At 46.7% G+C, this 23,615-nt stretch overlaps 1 protein-coding gene across 3 annotated transcripts; it reads right to left on the reverse strand.

Moving 5' to 3' along the window:
* Positions 1-298: 298 nt before the first annotated feature.
* Positions 299-22,958, reverse strand: LOC135373993 (uncharacterized). Of its 3 annotated transcripts, none has more exons than XM_064607012.1 (10): positions 22,833-22,958; positions 22,341-22,411; positions 21,757-22,077; positions 21,468-21,636; positions 21,215-21,353; positions 19,114-19,256; positions 16,404-16,533; positions 15,252-15,425; positions 7,665-7,811; positions 299-589 (listed from the first exon to the last, which is right to left on the reverse strand). In XM_064607012.1, exons 3-10 carry the CDS (start codon positions 21,998-22,000, stop codon positions 407-409), a joined length of 1,329 nt encoding a protein of 442 aa, XP_064463082.1. In that variant the 5' UTR covers positions 22,001-22,077; positions 22,341-22,411; positions 22,833-22,958; the 3' UTR covers positions 299-406. The 3 variants fall into 3 exon arrangements, with proteins under 3 accessions (XP_064463082.1, XP_064463081.1, XP_064463079.1); XM_064607011.1 differs by having other exon boundaries at positions 22,246-22,411; XM_064607009.1 differs by having other exon boundaries at positions 21,757-22,411.
* Positions 22,959-23,615: the final 657 nt, after the last annotated feature.

Genomic DNA, 23,615 nt, shown 5'->3' on the forward strand with positions numbered 1-23,615 from the left:
TCCAATACGGGATTCTCGTCATTAACTTTGGATGTTTTGGATGTTGGCTCCATTCATTACCATAGCAAAATAGATAGCATAGCAAGGATAGAACGGCTTTTGCTCTACGGTATTGCAATATACGTACTGTCTTCGAGAGGATATCCGCCTGGCCGTACTCATAACGCAAATGCAAAGCCGACACTTCTCATAGCTTTATATTACAGTCCATACTTATGACTTTGGCTCAGCCATCACGCGAGGCAGCATAACACAGCCCCTACGCTGTCTAACACGGCAGGAATACTGCTGGCAGGAGTCATGGATGGAACATCATATATTGCATCATATCACATCAGATTGTTTCACGGCCATGTAAACAATATTCCGCATCCAAATGATAATCATTTTTTTGCCCATGAGCTTATCAGCACTGCTTGCAATCTAACCCGGCGTAGTTCTTGTGCATATTAACTTTTGCCCACTTCACAACGCCAAAGTCACCCTTGGAATCTACGGATGCTGATGGTGCTGAACACAGGTAGTGGAAGTGGACGTCGAAGATGATGTAGCCGCCCGTGAAGCCATAGGTATTGGAAGACATACACATCTGTCAAGAGAAGGAATATGTTGTCAGCAGGTTGTAATGCTTCCTCGAAATTTGCTTCCTCATATTTGAGGGTATGCGTGAGTTTATACAAATTACGTCTTCGAACTAATAGCTGTACAATACAGTATCTAATCTTTCAGAGTCCGCGTCTACATTTTATATCCGGACGTTTCACCAATGTTAACGAAACCCCGAGACGAGGGACAAGGGACACACACACACAACATGTCCCTTCAAGAACCCTTCTTTTCCCTTGTCCTGCCACCACACCAATACTACGAGCTCGCTACCATCCATCATTCACAGGCACCCACCTCCCACTTTAGTGCCTGCAATTCTGGAAGGACGAATATTCCGAACAGAAGGGAGGTATGCCCGTTATCTGAAGCAATCAGAACAATCTTCGCCTTATGGCAACTTCCCTCGGTACTTTTGCGCACTGGTAACTTTCAGAGGAACTTCAGAGGAAGTTCTTAGAACTCGTTGTTCACTCACGTCCACATATTTTCTCGCTTTCTCTCCGGTTCCTTTGTTGCGTTTTTTTGCCATAAAACGTGATATTCAATCAATGACATTTTATTCAGGAAGTAAGAACCGCTGTCATTGAAATGAAGCTGGACCATAGTGTGCCCACCAGGGGTAAGATTCCAAGCGTTCGGATAAACCTCCAAGAAAAACGCCATCATGACATTGGTAGACAGACTACATGGCAGACATGACATTTTGAGAGACTATCTTATTACAGTTTTGAACGAGACTTTTGCTTTCCAGCAGCGTGTCTGGTATTTTGGTTTGTGGTGTAGTATGCATAGCAACACAAAAAGACACATAAGCTTATATCGTAGAAGAACACATAGGAACACCGATGTAATCGTAGAAGTTTGTTCTCCCGTTCTCCCTCTTTCGAAGGCAGTGAGAAAATGATATAGGCTTGTGGACACAATTCAGCAAACGCTACCAAAGTACGACGGTTACAGTGCGGCCATTCGAAGGTTGTGTCACCATACTGTGGGATCGTACAGGAGATGTCGTCGAGGCACAGGTCAGTGATGAAACCAGGTTTATCGATAGCGCGCGCGAGAAATTGAAAAGTCGCCGCGAAAACGACGACGCTACGCGGCTGGCGGGCAACTGTGGTGATGGACTGGTGTGCTATACAGGGTGTCCCTCCGAAAAAGGGCCAGGGGCTAAAGAAAAAAACAGTGCTCTACGCAAATGGAACCAACTGCACGTGCTTGGCAGTTGTGTAGTCTATCGAAAAATATTTTTTCGTCCCCTTGTCAATTAATTAGCGGTAATTAATCGGTAACTATCGGTTTTAGCTCTTAGATGTCAATCAGGAAGTTGTAGTGCATGTCGAAAAAGACGCAACTGAAGTGGTTCGAGCTTGTGGTTTCGTTTTTTCCCGGGTTTAAAAATTGGTTTCAGAAGCCGCGCCCACCACAGAGCGCTCCCCATAATTCGGCGCCCGCGCGCCACGATTGCAGTGCACTCTGATAGGTGTGCCGTGAAACAGGTTAAATATCTTCCTCTTGTGTGACGTGACCCAAGGATGGTCTCCAAGCGCTAATCTCAAGGTCAATGTACGCCGGAGGGCGCTGGAATCGTCGCGCGCAGGTGCCGGATTGTGGGCAGCGATCTGCGGTCCGCCCGGCATCAGAAACCTGGGAAAAAACGAAACCACAAGCCATGGCAACCTCGAACCACTTCCGCTGTGTCTTTTTCGACAAGTACTAAAACTTCCTCATTGACATCTCAGAGCTCAAACCGATAATTAAAAAGTTACGATAATTAATTACCGCTAATTAATTGACAAGTGGCGAATAAAAATTAGGATAAAAAATAGGATAGAATTTTAGGATAGGCCACACAACTGCCAAGCACGTACAGTTGGTGCCATTTGTGTAGATCACTCAGTTTTTTTTTTAAACCCTTGGCCCTTTTTCGGTGGGACACCCTGTATACCGGGCTATACAATCTATGGGAGGCCTCGGTGGCTCAGTCGGTAGCGTGTTCGCCTTCTGATCCAGAGATCGCGGGTTCGAACCCGGCCGAGGACGCCAGCAACTTGGTGGCAGGGTACAAGTTGCTTAGACACGCCGTCTTCCGCGAGGGACGTTAAATACGGGGTGCCGTGTGATGAGCTTACATCGCACGTGGGCAAAAGCATGTATGCGCTGACACTCGCTGCGCGCGTAACGATTTTTGTGGGGCTGCGAGATGCTCTTCTGCTTCGACTCACGTGTCTTCCTGTGAAAGGCAGAACCTTGCACCTCGTCGACTAATACCCAAAACGTACTGATGCAGGATCCACATCGCGCGCAATCATGATTAGGCAGCGATTGTGATATCCCCCAGGTATGGATACAGCGAGTCTCGGCGACAGAGATCAACAACGCACACACTTTACACACTCGACGGGATGATTACACACTCCAAGATACAAGGAGGGTTGGCGCAGGCGCTGTGGCTCCGTTTCGCCCTCGCTACTCGGACTGCCGCTTCCGGGCTCCGCCGATTGCAGCGATGATAGCGGCCCGCACTAAGAAAACAGACGAACGCAGAGACAGACGAAATCGCATTTGTATTAATGTAAATTTCTTTCAAGTAGACATCTTGGACCAGTGTTTTCTTATAATTTTAGGCTTCAGGGGGTATTATGCACGGCACGGAGTGCCCAGTGGGATTTCACCGACGAGGATCGCTGGCCTATCCATATCGTGTGCAACAGTGCGAAAGCAACTGGGCCGGTGGATGGCCTATCGCCCAGTTTCACTTCGTTTTCGGTTGCTTTCGCTGTTTGATCCCTTTTGCATGATGTTTGGAACGTAACATTACGAATACAGACGCATTATAACAGGCGCAAAATAAAGTTGTTGGTGTGTGCTGTTGGTGTCACACACCTTTTTAGGTATCACATACTCGACAATTTCAAACACTCTGAACGTAATAGCATGTACCGCTATGTTTTCGAAAATGCCGCAGCTAGAAGCTGATTACATGCTAATGCTATTGCACATTGCTAACGCACATTTTCCTTTATCTCGAATTTTCAGCGTACTGCTTCAATTTCGCAGGTACTCCCGGGTTATCCGCGGTGCTCTTTGCACATGGGGCCACGAGGGCGCGCGCAGCGACAGCGAGCAGATTCCTTCGTAGCCACCTGTCGGCAGGCTCGTCTGCGTGACCCATAGGCTAACCTCTTTCATCGATCCACTCATTTCATTAAGTAGTCAAGCCTACCCGGATAATTGGCAGAGATAGCGACACACAAGGGCAGCGCGGCTGTCACACGAAGAGCACAGAAAATTTTCTGCGCCCTTCATAGAGTGTCTGCAAATGAATACCCTTTTTCAGGCAGGAAGCTGACAAACACCGCTGTGGAGCACACTCCTGAGATGTTGCGTTTTGTGAAATACGCCATTTGACACGGCGCTTCTGTAGAATACACCATTAGAAACTATCATTTCGATTTGCGCCACAGAGGTTTGTTATACACACTGAATACGGGGTGCCGCAGCTAACATTTAAAAAAATATATCTATATCACTTTTTCTGAGATCAAATCAATTGCAATATAGTATATGCTGAAGGGCACTCCTTAGGGGGGCATTAGCAAACTCGAACGCAAAGCAAAGCTACAAAGTTGTCCGAATGAGAGCATCTGTTCCCTTCGATCCCCTGATACCAGAATATAAAAAAGAAAAACCCGTTCAATAAATCGTCCGCAAAAAAAAAGAAAGAAAAATCGCCGATTTTTACTTTATTTTGTTCATTGCGCATCTTCGGAGACGCGTCTTTCCATCACCCCCAGTGTGGGAGGGTGAATAAGCGCAGTGCTGTCTCATGCGTCGAAGATGAGCTCTAACCTACAGAACAAAAACAAATGGCCGGTTTCACGTCAGTTCAGGCAGGCAGGTCCCATCGACCTCCTGGATTTTCATTATTTTTTTATATTTAGAAGCTCATCGTACATGATGACCAACAGCGGTAAAATAATTTCTACGGAATAGTTTTCGCGGAAAAAAATCAAGAAAATCCGGCCCTGAATTCGAGTGTTTCAGTTTTGCCGTGTTTGCGCGCGTATATCTCCCGAGTCTTAAAAGTTACTGCAGTGAAATTTTTTATGGTTTAGTATACCTACAGGCCAGCAGTCCGAGCGCAAATTTTGGCGCGGGAGCAACGCTCTGTGATATAAAAAATGTCGAACATGCTCTCTCGCGCAGTTTTGTCTCAAATTCGACGCGTGATTTTTCTGGCTGTAGATATTACTCACTGCCATATTTGGTATCAATTCACTCAGCTTTTAATGCTCTTTCATCTGATATATGTATTGCGCGTATAACCCCTACACGTATCTGCTGAAACAGGATTTTTCGAAAAAACGGATTTTGAGCGTCCGTTTCTCGAAAAGGCCCCTTTTTATTTCATTTATATTTTGCCAGGACATGGTCCGATGTTAGACCTTTCATTTTACGTAAAGAAATCCTGCTTCAAAAAGCGTACACTGGCGAATAGCGCGTTAAAACGCGGCCCTTGTCTGCGTGCGTACGTGTCGGAGCCCGGCTGCCGTTACCGCGGGATGGCGGGCCTCTAGTCGATGCTCCCTTTGTTTGGGCAAGGTTGTCTGGCCTTGTACCTGAGCTATTCGTCAGCAAGTTTCTCACGTCCTGCTCAAGAAATAATTCACGCCTGGGAGCAGCATCTGAATGAAATCCTACGTTGCCGTAAAGCCGTATTTCAACGGTTAGGTCAAACTCAATGGTCAGCGAAGGTAAAACCTCACGCTTTCAAGCTCCGCACACGGTGATACCAATACTGGACAAATAAATATGGAGTCAGGAGTTGCTTTTTCCAGGGTTCCCCCAAGTTCCTGCGAAGCTTGCTTTACTTCATTTTACAAGTTATGCAGAGGGCTTTCAGCACAAAACACGTGTTCTGTGTTGAACTTGCAGCAGTACATTTCTTCTCAGAGCTAGGGAAGTGGGCGGGTTCTCGCATTTGTCATAGTCACACTAGAGACGTTCAGAGCAGAGTCATACGAGAGACGCACCTAATGCACTTCTATTTCGCTCAAAACAGCACAGTAGCCATGCCTAGCGAAATACAAGCGTGCCACTGGGGAAAACATATTTCCATATTCACATGTGCGGTAACAGCTGCACGGAAACACACAGTTTTGGTGTTGTGAGCGAAGGCTTGTGTCACGATTCAGCACGGTCACTGTTGGCTTCCATAACTATTGAAGAATGGCTTGACGAGAATGTTCCTGTTGCAGCTAATGATTTACGTGTCAGATGGAGCTGCGAGCCATTTTAAAAATCGGCATAGGCTCTATGAGCTCTCCAAATCTACTTTTGCGAGACATTGCTGTTCAGGAACAGGCCACGACAAAAGTGCGTGTGACAGATCGGTGGAATAATCAAGCACCAGCCACGACGCCTAACTTGCGTTCACTCGAGCAAGACGTCATCTTAGAGTCACAAGATATGATAACGTGCTTGGCAAAACATCTAACGCGCGTCCATTTACTCCATGTATACGGGCTGAGGACGTGGCTTCTTTTCGAACACTTCGAACACAAAAGAAAAGGGAATAGGTAAACGTATACCACATCAAAGTGGCATACAAGGTTTGAATGCGTGACAAAGTAAGCATTGGAAAGTCGAGGCCGAGAAACATTCATACCTGGTACCGTGGACAGTGAATGCAGAAAAGTGACGTTTTCATAGAAAGTGGGTGAAAATATTTGTCGCTGTCATTGCAAAATACTGCTTTTTCGCAGTCCTGTAAATATATCGACATAAGCTACCGCTTTTGAGTACACAAAGTTGTCCCTTTCTTGTACGACATCACAGAAGGCCCGCCATTAGCGGTACCGGCAGCCGGGCTCCGACAGGTATGCACGCAGACTAGGGCCGCGTTTTAACGCGCTAATCGCCAGTGTACACTTTTTGAAGCAGAATTTTTACGTAAGATGAAAGGTCTAACATAGGGCCATGTCCTGGCAAAATATAAATGAAATAAAAAGGGGCCTTTTTGAGAAACGGACGCTCAAACTCCTTGTTTTTTCGAAATATACCTTAACATTTCCCTGTTTCAGCAGATACCTTTAGGGGGTATATGCGCAATACATATATCATATGAAAGAGCACTAAAAGCTCTGAATTGATACCAAATATGGCAGTGAGTAATATCTACAGCCAGAGAAATCACGCGTCAAAGTTGGGACAAAACTGTGCGAGAGAGCACGTTCGACGTTTTTTATATCACAGAGCGTTGCTCCTGTGCGCCAAAATTTGCGCTCGGACTGCTGGCCTGTAGGTATACTAAAGCATAAAAAAATTTCACTGCAGTAACTTTTAAGACTCGGGAGATATACGCGCGCAAACACGGCAAAACTGAAACACCCGAATTCAGGGCCGGATTTTCTCGATTCTTTTCCGCGAAAACTATTCCGTAGAAATAATTTGTTTTACCGCTGTTGGTCATCATGTACGATGAGCTTCTAAATATAAAAAAAATAATGAAAATCCAGGAGGTCGATGGTACCTGCCTGCCTGAACTGACGTGAAACCGGCCAAATGTACCCTATGACATCGGAACTGCCCTTATGTTGGGTTGCATTTTCTGTTTTCTGTTAATGTTCTTCCAGGACGCAAGAGGCGATTGTGTGGTCTTTCACTCTATCACACTGGGGGTGAAGGAAAGACGAGTCTCTAAGATGCGCAATGAACAAAATGAAGAAAAAATGCGTTCCTTCACGATTTGTGTTGCGGACGATCTATCGAAGGATTTCCTTTTCTGAAAACAGCTCCGCTATCAGATGACCAGATGTTTTAAATTGTTCAATTCAAATTTTCAAATTTTTAATTTTTTATTTTAATATTTTTTAAATTTAATTTGTAGTTTATAATTAAAAAGATAATCTTAATAAGTAAATTAAGACATTGCCTTACGAGTTTACTACCCTTTAGCTTATGCTATATCGCACCTCGGAAAAAGAAGAATATGTTCGCATTGTTCGAATATGTCAGGCTACTCAGATAAAGGGCCTTCACAATTATATACATACCTTTTGCGACATAGTGCAATGCGAGTCGTACGCTACTGTGTAATTGCTGTCAGTCGTACGGCCCGCTAGGTCGAGTCGGGTTTGGTCGACTTCGAGGCTCCCCGCATTGTTTATTACTACCTTATGATATTTTCCATTTCCGCACACCTGAAAATAAGGACTCAACGTAAAAGCAAATAGATCAACCTACCAACTTTCGAACTAAATTTCCCTGCCCTATCTATAGAACACAGCCCCTGATGCCTGAAACAGGATTGTGACCAATGAAAACTCCTTTCACGTCACACATAAAAAGACCATCCCATCCAGGTAACATGTGGAACGAGAAAGATAGCCCTCCTCGGTAACGTGTGGACTTGCTGAGCTCAATATCGCCGGTTGAAGCTCGACCGAGGACTGTAGCAATGTGGGAGAGGTAAACATTGAATCCAGCACCGTGTGTCGGTGTTTTACGACGCATGTCAAAAGAACCCCAGTTGGTCGAAATCACCCGCTATGCTACATTGTGACACGTGCAACATGTTGCCGTACTACATGGAGACAACCCTTACATAAAAAATCACTACAATTATTTTATGGGAACGGTACGGTAATGTTCGGCTCCCTCTGCAGCTTAGGACCTCAGGACGTGAAGTAGGGCACGCTAACGGGAGAGCAGCCCAGACGACTGTCTTGTCTGCTTCCAGTTTGCGCCGCAATATAGTAGCGGGGAGCTCGCCTAGTCATTTCCTTGCCATTTTCTTTCTCTTTTATTGCCAGAAACCGAGCAGGCGTTTTCCTTGGTCAAAACAAAACAATCTGGCCTCTTCACCAGCTAACACTTTTTTCACCCAGCCTCGATACAACCGGGCAGTGCGTTACGGTAACTATATATGGTGTAGTCACATTCGCACCGCGAGCGTGGCGAGAGCCCGCATTGGCCCACACGCCGAGGTTCACGTGGGTTAGCAGACGACGATACCCGAAGACGGATATTTGCTGACATTAGACTGAAGCTGTTAAAACGGCAGGATTCGGGTGGGCGGTCGGATGGTCCAGCGTGGTCGCACACCTAGAAATTTCCCAGCTCAGGCCGCGTTGCCACGAAATAACCAGCGAAAAATGTGGTCGGTTGTTCGTGTTTATGTTGCCGCTGTTTATTACCATGAATACTTAAATAGTTAACTGTACGTATGCAACCGTAATCTGACCAAGTGGGCTGTCGTGAATTGATGGCGTGAACAGGTGACGGTATTGACTCCTGCTCCCACATGTTATTGCTGTTTGTAATAATAACGAGCACAAACGCGCAAACACTTATAAAACAATTGGATCCGACCAGGATCTTATAATTGGATCTTATTTTTCTTTTTTTGAGGGGGGACCTCCCTTGGACAGCATACTACTACACTGAGGTCAATCGCAAAGAAACTACAGATATGTGGGTCAGTACTTTCCCCCTTCACCAAGTTACTTTTAACTTCACCAAGACTGACCCCGTCCCCCGGAAGTTATGGACCGCGACTTCACACTGATCGAGCTAAAGGCAGCGTTGAAGCTTGTGAACGCCGGCTCGTCCCCTGGACCCACCCGATAAAATCACCTACGCCGCCCTACGAAACCTTGACGGGCGGTCACTCCAAGCTCTCCTTCATGTCTATAATACCCCTGTTGGAAATTCCTACTTGACTCCATATGGTATTATGACACCAGGTCCTACATGATGAAGGAACCTACATACAAATAGGATCCTGTTTAATTGTGGGTCCTACATGCAAATGCGATCCTACATATAAACAGGATCCTATTTGGTTGTGGGACCTACATGCAAATGCGATCCTACATATAAACAGGATCCTATTTGATTGCGGGACCTACGTTGGGTCCTACATGCAAATAGGTTCCTACATATACGCTAAAATGGCGGAATACCAAGTCCCTCGTGGTGATCCCGTATAATTTGTGCACCCTATTGTGCTGTGTATATTAGGAAATCATGCAGCTTCTTCCTTTTTTTTTATTGATATCGTTCATCATCCCTCTGACATGTCTGTTGAACAATCACACTCTTGCCTGATGTACAGCGTCTTCAACACCTTTACAGATCATGCTAGATGATAGCTCTAAGATATATTTCTTGGAGGCACCTGAAACAATAAAGCGAATTAAGAAGCTAGATTTAACAAGGGATAATACATTATATGTCACATAAAATGTGCCAAAACCCGTGCACAGGTTAACCAGACTTCCCACATATGCTGTTACTTGAGGTCCAAAGACAATTGTTTTGTTTGTTAGCAGCAAGATCAATTAACTATGACAACTGGGGCTACAGCAAGGGTGTCAGTAAGGCATTACCTGAACAGGGTGAAAACAATGCACGTTGCGTTATAATATCCGCGATTATTTACATTCTGTGCATATTTCTTCCACACTCGGGGAAAATATGCATGACTCAAGCTGAGTTATTATGAATTAATAACCAAAAAAGGAAGATCTGTATCTTTAGAGCACCGGTACCCTGTAGCAGGGCCGCTGAAGCATCACACATGGTATCTTCAACCTGATGTTAATTGATGATACAGGTTAACCAACAGGGTAAGAGCACATGATTACAAATGGAGGATAAGGCAATAGGTAACAATAGGGTAATAATCGCACTGAGCGGATAAAGTTATAGGAACCCACACGCTAGGAAGAATACCAAGCAAAAGGTGCACGAAACATGGCATTACATGCACACAACTAACCTTCAATTCGCGAAATCCAACGGCTTTCGGTCTTCCAAGGTACACACACAGAAACAGGTCCAGATACCACTAGTAAGGCATGAAATACAGTCACAGCACTGCGGGGCACCAAAACCACCAAAACTACGACGAAAGACGCTTCCCGAACGAGAGCTCTCTGGACACACGTCCGAACGCTTCTAAGATTTCCCTTTCAAATGAGCTGGAGGCATTCCAAGCTCCAAGGCCGCGCCGCCTGTAACGGCTCTCCTCGTCTCCTCCATGCTCTCCTCGCGCTACATCCAGAAAGCAGAGAGTCGCGCGTACGGGCGACCAGCGCCATTTGAAAGAGGACGTTTTCCCCGTCAAAATAAGTCTTCAATCACATTTCTACGCCAACAAACAACCGATATCGAAAAAAATGCCCCCAGCCCCATGTATAACGAGCCGCTGTTGCCATGTTGTCCTCACTCGACAATGGAGAGAGATAGAAAGATCCCGCAAGTTTCTAGCCGTTCGGTGTTCGGAGTGCACGAATCCGTTAATAGGTGATTCAGATCTCCCGCAGGGTTCAAACCTAAAAACAGGGACGAAGGTTGCAGAAGGAGAGTCAGCCTAAGGAATTTCGGGAATAGCGCCATAACCTGTAGTAAATAGACGGGGGGTGCGAATTGAAAAGTTGTAGAGCAAAGAACGGAGAACGCGCATCCAAAATTTCCAGTAAATTGGACATTAGGTAAGCGAGATTACGGCACTAAAGGAACGGCACCCACGGAAGCGTCTCCGAGCGGGCGTCAGCCAGACTTGCTTGCGCCAGCGCCATGACCCTCCAACTCCAAAGCCCATATCTGGGGAACGGAAAGTCGCGCGCTTACGGAATTAAAGCGGTTAGTAAGAGCACGTCGAGAGCTTCAAAACTATGTCAAACACGACTCTGTAGGTGCAATGGAAACGTTTTTAGGAAAAAAACGGCCGGCAGACCCATGTATTGGGAGGAGTGTAAACACGGAAACCGGTAGCTCGAGAACCAGAAGACTTTGACAGCTGTAGTAAATTTTGCCACGTTCACCGAGTTGAGGCGAGTACACTCCAGAAAGATGAACTGTCCGACGCGGGCTTCCTTCCGAAAAAGGGCCCCAAAGCTTAGAAAAACAGAGTTACGAAGGCGTCTCTGCCCACAACCCCCGAACCGCTAAAGACCGATCCATGGTTCCATTTGACCGATCGTAGAGCGACTCAAGTCCTACTAGGACGGAAATTCTGGCGTCGACCTGACTAGCGGGGCGGATGTTACGGAGCTCCGAATTATCGGAAGTGCAGACGGAGGCCTGGAATTTCCAAGTATCTCGACTACTTTTAGGATTTCCTGCCAGCCGTGAGCGTGCACGTGAAGGGGAAGGATTGGGGAATCCGTCACAACAAACCGCGTCCTGATAGAACAGGTTTAGTCCTAGATATTAGACCGAGAACCCCATCGACACCGCAATGTCGCTCGATGGGGTTCACCCGCCACCTCGACCGCGGTTGCGCACTGCTGTCGAAGTCTGTGCTTAAATAGCACTGAAAGGGATGCACGCATCATTGTATACTTGATGTTTCGTCGACTAGTAATGGACATACTCTATGCATGTTCCATAAATGAATGCAACCAGTCCATTCAGTTGTTTTCAACCTAAAAATATATATCATGGCAAACATAACTAGTTCGTTCTGGGCCCCAGTTTTGAAGGATATATATATGCAATCAAATAACGTTTGTTGCTGTGTTAATATATCACTTCCATATCTCAAAATAATTCCCCACGTCCTCCCCACATGAAACCAAACAGGTCACGTAAGATCTCCTGTAGCTCCTTTTTGATGCCTTGAAGGATCCTACAAGTCTCCTCGTAGCCGGATATAGGCAATGTAGTGTCCTACAACTCTCCTATATTGCCGCATATGGGACAAGTAGGACACCACAACTCTCCTACATAGCCTAATATGAAACATGTAGGATCGTATGACTCACCTATATGTGAATGAATATAGGACATGTAGGATCCCACAACTTTCCCACATGATACAAAATAGGACATAAAGGATCCTACATCAATTTGTATAGGATAAATAGGATCGCATACAACCTATTTGGCTCTTTTTCAACAGGGACGTCTTGGCAACAAGGATTTTTACCACATACATGGAAGGAGGCATTGGTTGTTCCCATCCTGAAACCAGGCAAGCCCCCAATTGCCCTATCCTCCTTTCGCCCGGTCAGCCTGACAAGCTGTATGGGGAAACTGATGGAGAGAGTGGTTTTGCATCGCCTCGACTCGTGTCTCGAAAAACGTGCGTTCCCTCATGAAATGGATCCAGTTCTCGACCTAGTCTCTACAGTTCAACATGCTCGTGCCCATCGACGGATCGTCCGATCGGTTTTCCTCGACATCAACCGCGCATATGATACCGTCTCGCACAATTGTGTGCTGCACGCCTTGCGCTCGTTTGGAGTATCCGGTCGGCTCTTCCTCTGGCTCCGAGACTTCCTTACAGACCGAACTGTCGCTGTCCGTACGTCCCAAGGCCAAAGCCCTCAGCATCCTGTTCCTCAAGGAGTCCCCCAAGGAAGCATTCTCAGCCCGACACTCTTTAACGTGGTGATGGCCGGCCTACAATCAGTAATTCCTCGCAAAGTGTCGTTTTCCGTGTATGCAGATGACGTCGCCCTTTGGACAGTAGGAAAATCACGCCCGGCTCTCCAGCGCCGCCTGCAGCTCGCTTTAAACAATATCCATACGTACCTCACGCACCTCGGGATGGACCTTTCACCCGAAAAGTGTATCGAGCTCCCTTTGACGCGTAAAGCTATGGCCAATTTCCCTCTTTGGCTTGGTACAAAGAAGCTTGAACCGGTACGCTTTCACCGCTTCCTAGGCGTGGTAATCCACTCGGACTTGCGCTGGGCTTGGCACATTAAACAGCGATGGCTCCCCGCAGTTCATCTTTCTGGCTCAGGATAAGGCTGTGATCAGCGTTCCCTGCTCGCGGCTCACGCGGCATTGGTGAGGGCGACTGTGCTTTACAGCCTTCCTATTCTGCGCAGGATATCAACAACTTCATTAAATGCACTTCGGTCCCTGTTTGCTCGAAGCCTTCGTCGATGCCTCGGAGTTCAAAGAATGTTCCAAGTTCCAAGTACTGGCTGAAGCTGGTGAGCTCCCGATTGAAGTTCTCCGTGAACGGGAAACGGCTCGGCACTACCTCCGTTTGCGTGCTCATATTCCCCGCCACCCGCTCCTGAGGAAAATTTGATACCGCCCTGAAAGCGACTTCTATCGAGTAGCGCAGAGGACACGCTAGACTCTCACTGGCTTCATAACCAAGGACACTATACCGCCGAAGTCCCCTGGTCTCTACCGGTACTGCCCACTTTTGTACGCCTCCCAAACCTTCTGGAAAGAAGAGATCAGGTCCCCCCTAAGTCCTCCGATCCCATTTTTATGCTCTGGTAGACGTAAGTAAGTAAGTAGGTAGACGTCTGGTAAGTTTTCTACGTTTACGGCGGCATATACCGATGGCGCATCCCGAAACAACAAGTCCACCTCAGCATTCGTCATTCCATCCGAAGGCGTCGTGCACGGAAGACGCCTTTCACATCACACCTCCTCCACAGCTGCGGAACTCTTTGCCATCCTTTCCTTCTACAACACATCGCTGATTTTACACCGGCATACGAGGCCCATCCGCACCCCTAGTCACAGATGTGTTAATGGCTTACCACACTATCTACGCCGCAGGCCGCAGCTAGTTCTCCAGTGGGTTCCAGCCCATTGTGGTGTCGTGGGGAACGAGCAGGCCGACAGCGCCGCAAAAGCAGCACTCTCGTATCGGAAACGGACCCGTATTGTTCTGCTGAGAGGAGACCGCCGTTCAATTCTGCGACGCCTAGTGAAACCCTGGCTTCCCGCCAACGGACAACGATATTCTTCCCCCCTCTATGTTGAGCAGAGTTGATCCAACGCTCGCTTTCCGCATGCCACGAAACACCTCTCGTCAAGACGCTGCATTAATCCACCGAATACGCCGCGATGTGGCCTTTACAGCTCAGTGGCGTTACCGCTTGAGACATGTTGACTCTCCCACCTGCTGCCACTGTGGTGCAGGATCTGGAGCATATTCTACATTGCCCTCACTACCAACATTCCCGAACCACACTCTCCGAGTCTCTTCGTCAGCTGGACTCTCGCCCTTTCTCCCTATCGAAATTGCTTGGTCCCTGGCCCAATCCAGCCCAGCAACGCTCTGCGCTCAAAGCTCTTCTGACATTTCTGGACACCATCGGACTTCGATCGTTACTGTGAAGGGGCTCGTTATTTTATTCCCCCCATTCCAACCAGCAATGGGGTAGAGTATCGCCTGTGGCGATGAAACTCCCACTCTCCAAGGTCAAAAATAAAGTTGTTGTTGTTGTACTTTCCCCCTCCCTTGATCCACGCCTTGATCCAACATAACGCTGTGCCAGCGGCAGAGAACCAAACTGGGGAGTGTTTCATTCGCTGTCTGTTGCCACGCTGCTTTTTCCGGCAGACGTTGGGTGCTTCTCGTTTTACCCATAGAACAATGCTGCATCAAGTATGCCACATTTTCGAGGAGGATACGAAAAGCCTGACTGGTGACGCTATCCTTTTGGCTACTGAGGAAATTGTCTTGTTTCCTTTAGAAGGCGAGGTAGGGCGGAGACTGACTGGCATAACGAGGGGAAACGACCGGGTGACACGGAACAAGAACGACAACCGAAGTGAGAATTGTCTATCGTTCTTGCACCTTGTCTCTCGGTTCATTTTCCTTACCCCTATAACGTGCAGGGTCCGAACCATAACAGTCAATGTCGACTTACCAATTCTTTTGGATTGACCTGGGTGACATTCTGGCATGGGGCAGTGGGTGGTCTGGCAAAATCGCTGTCTTTATAAATGGTTAAAAAGGCCGCAGCGCTAAAGGAGAGCAATTCCGTTGTCTTCAAAGGCAGTGGTTTGAACCCAGTCACTTGCCTGAATGACAGCGACTCAACCTGCAAGAACAGTAATGACTCCAAAGGGGAGGTAGCTCGATCATCTGCACTAGTACGCATGGGGTGAGCACACGTCTTGCTTAGCTAAGGGCGTATGAACACCTCGTTCAGGAAAACTCGAGACTTTTGCCCTTCTTTTGTCCTATGCTGATCCGCAGAAACAGTTGGGAAAGATGGGGCAAAATCTAGCGCGCGTGCGTAGCAAGGTTTCTTATCGACGCCATCTGTCGAGCTCGAAACGCGCCTCGATCTTTGCCGAAAGACCAAATGGCATGGCTTATTGGACAAAAACATACGCTCGCATATAGGTCGTGGGAATGAATTCTTGTGCTCTCTCGGGTTTTCCTGCAGACCTGCCATATGCATGTGGGCACAGTTACCTCTGAAGTCGGTCCACGACGCGTATTAACCGTCTCGTCACAGCTGTTCTGTCCAGCTGTGCACGGCTGTATCTTCCAGTCATAGAAACAGTTGTTTCGCGGCAATAAGAGTCAAGGGGCGTCTCCGTCAATTAACTGGGGAATCGTTGCAATTTGCTGTGCAAGTTTCGCACGTGCATTTGTCTATCTAGTAGACGACGCAATTGCTCGGAAGAGAGAAATGTTCTCCCGTACGAGGTCGGCCAATCTGCCAGCGTTCTGGTCTAGGCCTGCGACTGTATATTTTACTATAGCCCGGTTTCACCAACATATTTTAACGTTTGAAACGAGATCAGCAGTCCCTGAACTTGTTTGTAACCGTGAACTTTACTTCACCAAGAGTAGTTATTTACTAAAGTATTCAGCACATTTCTCACTAACGTTGCTAAAAAGAATTGAAGTGCTAATTTCAAGGTTTAGCTACCCTTGACCTCAGTTCGAAGTTAACCAGCGTTGGTGAAACCGCAGTCATTTTGCGAGTGACATTATTTCCATCGTACAATAGTACCGGTGCGACGGATTTTTCCGTTTCCGAACTTTAGACAAAAACGTTGCTTACGAATGACGACTGCATAGACGGCATGGCAGATCTACCCCAGGGTGACGGTCCTGTAGTCCAGCATACGTTTGGGTCAGTTATATTGCGATTGAGAGTTGTTCGGTACACCATTGCGTCTGGCTTAATTCCTCTGTAAAGAGAAACTGCTATGATGAGAAGCAGATAGAAGCCCACACCGCATATTCTGTAGCTAGTAGACACTGACACAAGACTTACGGGACATTCATTTCGGCGCACTAGGGAGCCTATTCCATTCAATAGCAGCAACCGAACAGTAATGTTTGTCCACACCGTCCACACACGTACAATACGAACGTGGACGCACACAATAGGATACACAGTAAAAATGATTGCTCAAAATTGGGGCGAAGTCGCGACTGTTAGTGTGTGGTGGTGGAGATGGCATTTCAGGTTGGTTTTGCCACGCTATCCATCATTGTTCGGCGTCTGTTGATACGGTTTATTCTCCGGGAAGAATGAATTCGCTTGCCCATATTCAGCAGTCCGACTTAGCCACTGGTTTAGTGACGTCTGGTCAAGTCTGGTTTAAATTTATCGCGTGAGGACTTCGTCCGCAAATCACGAACCACTATCTGCTGTATTAAGCCGACTGCCGTGAGGCCCTTCGCGGCCTCCATAGAGTTTGTGTGCTCAGCGCATAGGCCTAATCTACGCTTCGCCGGAAATTTTTCGGCGAAGTACAGATACGTTTAGACTTGTAAAGCTACTAGAAGCGTTCGTAAGGCGGATGTCGTTGCACTCCAACCAATGTTTGCCCTCAATGTCTGATCTTGTTCGCCGTTCACACGACGTAAACCCGGCGCTCTAGCGATGGTCTAACTCCCATGTATTTGCATAGGACTGCTTTAAACTAGGGGTGGAGGTAGTTTATAGCCGGTCTAGCGGGGAGCAGCTGTGAATGAGCATTTTTTGATTAGATACTGTCGCCTAGTTTTCAAGTCGATTTCAAGTCAATTGCACAAATTAAGGAAAAAGAACGTTGTGATGGACCCGTGAGCGAAGTAAGTGAGGTAATAAAGTTCACGCCAATAAAAAGTTGAGGAATTTTAAAATCCGCTCTGCAAAGTTAGAACCGATATCGCCCGAGTTAGTGATGACAACATTGGCAGTTACACACTAGTCGCTTTGCCATCCAAAGCTGACAGGAGGTCGTGCACAAACAGCTGTTCCAAGAACAAAAACTGCGCTGATTATGCGTGGTTCCTTAAATACAGCACCTAGTGCCTCTGTCATACATCATTAACAATAGTGTTTGCTGTGCTGCCGTTGCTGGTTCTGATTGATACATTTAACGATTTGTTGCACACTATAGTGATCGCCGGTACTTGTGAACGATCTAACGATCAAAGTTCCTCGTTCCTGTTAAGTGTGTCCTGTTAAAAATGCATCTGTCGTGTAAACGGAGGTCACAAGAGAGAGGGAGAAAGGGGTGGTCACATGGAGCAGTTATACCTCCATGTGCTTTACAGCTATACAGCGGATTATGTTACCTGTTGCCCAGGATGTGAAGGCATAAATATAGAGCAAGTCACTCGCGTTCCAAAATAGTAATATTTAGAGGGCACCTGGCGTTATTTCATTTCATTTATTTGCATTTTCATTTATTTACCTGAACAGCCTCAGAAGAGGAATTACATCAGGGGGTAAAACATGCGCCCATAACCTATATTCGAGCACTAAACAAAAACTACTTCACACAAGGTAACAAATGCATCATGATTGGTAACAGTAGCAATATGAGAAGGTAAGCTATTCCATTCACGTATACCACACTGTACAGGAGAGAGTTCGGTAGGAGAATATTCGGTAGTTTAAAAACATGATCAACACGGCCAGAGATAAAGCATGCAAGCCTTAAATATGTCGAATAGTTATATGTTGGACGTCCCAGTGTATTAACAGCGTACAACATTTCAGGTCTGACTCTGGAAAAGGCTCTAAATCCCCTGAAAGCTTGGCTTGCTTGCCCAGAAAGATGCAAGCTCCCCAGGAAAGCACAATTACGTTCTGTGTCCTTATGAAAACACTATATGTTTTTGAAATCGCTATGAGCATGTTTCTTGGCGCGATTTTGTGCTGGTGAAATCTGGTTATGCTTACCGGCTTCAATGCATGGTGCTGCTGTATATGTCGACTAGGAGAAATTTTGATAAAAAAGCAAGCATGCCTTTAGAATATCAGACTTGGTTATTCGATAAAAGTACAGGTAGAAATATCCCGCAGAGGTATACAAGGAAATATTGCGAGCAGTGCTTTGTGCCAACAGATTTGTATGGACAAATTAGAGCCTCGACAGAGGCTGCTGAGAGGCATATACACTCAACAGTAGAGTGCCAAGCAGCCGCGTTTATAGTGTGCATGCGTTGTGGCCAACCGGCTTCAGAGCAGGAGAGAGTACGTGATCGATTTAAGCTCAAAGTCATTAAACAGCGGTTTAGGTCGCTTGGTTAATACGGGCAACTGAGTTTACCCGTGGCTCTTTCGGGACAACGACCAGGTAGAAAAAGTATCTTTATGTGAGTGTTGGTGCGTATGACCTTAACGCGGTTGTGTTGAACCATCAAATTAAAATATTAAAAGTGTGTGCAAGTCTAATCAGCGTAACCTTTCGACCCTTTCAAAGCCTGCCGCTAATATCCGGATAAGCAGCATCCCGGACCCTCACGTTGGGCACATATGATCTACTCACTGTACTAGCTGATTGAAGTTAGCCATGAGGGTGCTTGGTTGTTGGCTTCCATGGAGTATGGCCACACCTAGAAGCACGTAGCCAAAGTTCCTCCTTGGCGTTGGTTCTGCTTTCATATGGATGTTTAGAAGTCTGTCCGTTTCCTGAAAGAATTCAGTCAACACCTAGTCACTACAACGTTGTCATTGTTGGTATTCGTGGCAATTTCGACAATGCACGCGCAGGACACTCAACTGAGTTGGCGTTTGAAATGAGCGAGTGGTGTTCGAATGGTTAGGTTTCTGTAATGTTGGCTTCTTTGGCACGCTGCGCAGAAAATTGCATCCTGTGCCAGTTGAATCACCAATGCATCAGCTTCAGAGATCCGCGACAAAGGAATCAAGTAAGGGATTGTGGACTATCACGCGGCGGATACTAGAACGCACCTTTTGACACCCCCTAATATCTGAATATAGTCCAATTGCCGGGAGTAGACATCTTTAATAGTTTGAACCGCACCGGCTATCAACAAACAAAACAGTTACAAACAAAAATACAGTTAACGTTTCCGGTCCCATTCGAGTCCCATCATCAGAACGACGCTGTCCTGGTCGTCACCGGGTATTGACGTAGAAGAGGAGCGTAGCATTCTGGGAGGGGGCCTGGTTGTCGATTGATAGCTTCTTTTGTTTTCTTTATGTGCCATGACTCCAGCTGTCTCCTCACCCTCCATTTGTTCTCTTTCGCCAGAATGCATGGGTTGTCCAGGTCTAACACGTGCCCTGTTCTGCGCGCGTGTTCACACAGCTCTGTGGGGTTTGATTTCTCGATATCTTTCTTGTGTTCCTTCGTTCTTGTTCGTGTCTTCCTTCCTGTTTCTCCGATGTACACGGCAGGGCAATCTTGACAAGATACCTTGTATACAACGCCTCGTTCTTCCGGTGGCGTTCTGTCCTTGGGGTGGCTTAGTATGTTCCTCAGCGTTGTCGTGGGAAGAAGCATGAAGAAATAACAAAGGCCAAAGCGGATCTACGAAGAAGGGCATACCCTGAGCAGTTTATCTGTGATACATACCGCCGAATGATGAATACACTCCCGGAACAGGCGGAAACTACTCAAGAAAGACCCATGTACATTACCATCCCCTACGTGAAGGGTGTGTCAGAACCAATTAGACGGGTGCTCTCCCAGGTGAACATTAAAACTGCATTTAAGCCCACGACAGCGCTGAGGAACGTACTAAGCCACCCCAAGGACAGAACGCCACCGGAAGAAGATCGATGCGTTGTATACAAGGCACAAGATATCGAGAAATCAGCAACAAACCCCACAGAGCTGTGTGAACACGCGCGCAAAACAGGGCACGTGTTAGACCTGGTCAACCCGTGCATTCTGGCGAAAGAGAACAAATGGAGGGTGAGGAGACAGCTGGAGTCATGGCACATAAAGAAAACAAAAGCTATCAATGGACAACCAGGCCCCCTCCCAGAATGCTACGCTCCTCTTCTACGTAAATACCCGGTGACGACCAGGACAGCGTCATTCTGATGATGGGACTCGAATGGGACCCGAAACGTTAACTGTATTTTTGTTATGTTTGTTGATAGCCGGTGCGGTTCAAACTATTAAAGACCCCCAAATATTCCCTATAAGACATTAAAGGGCCCACATGCTGACAACAGTTCACCGGACTGTTTATTACATGTTCCATGTGATGTGTTACGTTTCGATGATAACTTTCCTGCGCGAATCAACTGCCACTGCCACGAATCAACAGTTTTCACGGTCATGGACACAATAAGGGCACGCCGGGAAAAGACAGGCACTACAAGCAGGATCGAGGATTTTTCTGAGGGCGGGGGAGTGGGTCCTGTCGTGGATAGCATGCTGCCACACAGCCAAGGTTAATCGAAACTATGTAACGACAAAAAGAGAGTGGTGTCGGGACGTGCGGATCCCCCCCCCCCCCAATATCTTAATCAGTCCTTGACTCCAAGGTGACACTCTGATGAAGATAACTACCACGGCAGCCTTATCCCCCTTGTGCAGGGCCGGCGTCAGCTCTCCCTATTTTACTACGCAATTTTTCGAAAAAACGGGTAGGACGAAACTCGTGGCTTACTGTTAGAAATGCTTCGACATGACCGACATAAGTGGAAACACTTGGACGGAGTTCCATGTCCAGGACAGCGAAGTCTCTGATCTTTGGCCAGTACGCTGCGATGGAATTTTCAAGTTTGCCCTGATTAGCGTTGGCTTTTCTGAAACAGAGTCCACCAACACGTCCACCAATGCGCCAGGACACGCGCTTCTCAGCACACTAACGGTTAATTTTGACGCATGCTCGTTTTCAGGGATAGAACTACTTCACTTACGAGCTCGGTATGTCGATACCAACTTTGCTTCTCGCAAGACCGATATTCTTGTTTTTGAGTTGATTGATGTCTTGGACGGTGAAGAACATGAAGTAACACACATCATCCAGTGGGTGAAATATTGCCTGAACGACTGAACTGACGCAAGCAAGAAACTTGTGAGGCAAAGCTGGGGATGAAAGAACATTATGGATTAGCAGTGACGCAGTGAACAAAATTCACAACGTACAAACAACACTTCTGCAGCGATAATCGTCAGTATCAAGGATTCACAATATAAACCACTCACGTGGTTTCAAGGTGGTGGTAGTAGTAGTCGTCGTGGTGGTAGTCGTTGTCGTCGTAGTGGTCGTGGTAGTGGTTGTCGTGGTGGTTGTAGTCGTGGTCGTAGTCGTCGTGGTCGTAGTCGTAGTAGTAGTCGTCGTTGTTGTAGTGGTGGTCGTAGTAGTGCTAGTCGTGGTGGTAGTCGTAGTAGTCTCAATTGGCGCTGTGGTCGTAGTCGCCGTGGTGTGGGTAGTCTTAGTTGGCACCATGGTCGTAGTAATCGCCGTCGTTGTATCAACGAAAACTTCGTGAGTGGTTGCCTCCGCCGTGGTCAGAGTTAGGCTTTCTACTAAGAATAGCAAAATTAGTAGCCACGACACAATCGCTTAACTTGAATTCCGTTACGCTAAAACATTCCATCTCGGGCTATTCCCTGAAAACAGCACTGATAACGTGATCTCAAAACCACAGCGGTGAAAGAATAACACGGCGCGAGGTGACTCGCGTGCCTGACCTTCGCAAGACGCACGCGTTGCGGGCCAATCAGGAATGTCCAGACCGAACAGAAGAGCTACTTTATTTTCTCAATGATAGGGTATACAGCTCCACCTGTTCATCTACGAGGGGTCGACAGTGTCCGGCGCTGCTGTTCAGCTGTAGACCCCAGCGGTTGATGTAGCCTACGAAAAATTAAAACTATTGTAATTGAAAATGTATTGAAATTATAGTCGCAACACTGAATACCTGAAGACATTCGGCAATATCGTATACCATAGAATGAATCTGATATAGGATCCACTGTTACACATATTACATTAACAGTGTTGGTGCCGGTGTTACAGGCATAAAACTTTACAGTGTTAGGCCTTCCCATTCGGAGATTCGATGTCAACGATACCCTGCCCTAATCAGGTGCTCAAGTTTACTCATAGTTCGAAGAAAGGAAAATTAACGCATAAAGTGCGCCTCGGCTTCTGCTTGGGAGTTACCAACATTCGCGAAAATGCTAACGGTATATACTGTGCTTTAAACCGCGCATGAGATGCGCGTATCTGACAAATATTGGTAGCATACACACAAAGCTCTTAACGTAACACTCGCCTTCCAGAAGGTGCAACGTGAAGCGGGATTATGTGAGCCCAAGGAACCATGTCCGGTGAGGTCCATGCATGAGTGAACGACGACTGGACTGTTGGAACTTCCGCACGTCCGGTTGCATGACCTCGCGCTGCTTCCTTCTGCTTCTTCTTCGTGACAGCTACCGGCCGCTTTCAACAGATGTATGCTTTCACAGCGCCAGCTGCACTGTAAAAAAAAAAATGCTGTAAAATTTATGGTCAGAATCAATTTTTTACCGTAAAAGGAACAGGTATGCTACCGTAATTGGAAATACGGTCCAAGCAGTCTAATTCATACGGCACCAATGAAATATACCGTAATTATATCACCGTAAATAAGACGGTAGTGTGTCCGTAATCCTGATAACGGTCAAATGGCTGTAGATTTTACGGTAGTCCTCCATACTTTCACAGTGGCTTACAGTATCTCACATTGTGCTACGCTTGCTGGGAACAGTTAATTTTAATAAATGGTTGATTGCTGTACATGTATATAAGCATATGGTAGCACAGCGTTGCTATTCATTGTATTTCATTAGATGCCAAGTTCATGCTTCAATAACGTTCATATCTGCTGCTGTACGTACACACCTCGGCATGTCGTACAAACAGTGGACATCATTGTTTAGCATACCGTGTGCTCTAAAGACAAAAACACACGAACAGACGGGAGCGTTTACTGTTCAGGATATTTAATATAACAAAGTACACTTGTGCAGCGTGTACTAGCGACAGAAACGCAACGACACTGGGGCCCAGCCTATAC

This window comes from Ornithodoros turicata, unplaced genomic scaffold, assembly GCF_037126465.1.
Source record: "Ornithodoros turicata isolate Travis unplaced genomic scaffold, ASM3712646v1 Chromosome37, whole genome shotgun sequence".
NCBI lineage: Eukaryota > Metazoa > Arthropoda > Arachnida > Ixodida > Argasidae > Ornithodoros > Ornithodoros turicata.

What these genes read in the sequence shown, in the direction of transcription:
- LOC135373993 (XM_064607012.1), bottom strand. Translation starts at nt 22,000, where the DNA reads ATGGTGCCAACTAAGACTACCCACACCACGGCGACTACGACCACAGCG. An exon ending in AACTTCAATCAGCTAGTACA is followed by an intron (nt 16,534 to 19,113) that starts GTGAGTAGATCA and finishes TTCTCTTTACAG; the next exon opens with AGGAATTAAGCCAGACGCAA. An exon ending in CGTCTATGCAGTCGTCATTC is followed by an intron (nt 15,426 to 16,403) that starts GTAAGCAACGTT and finishes CTGTTCTTGCAG; the next exon opens with GTTGAGTCGCTGTCATTCAG.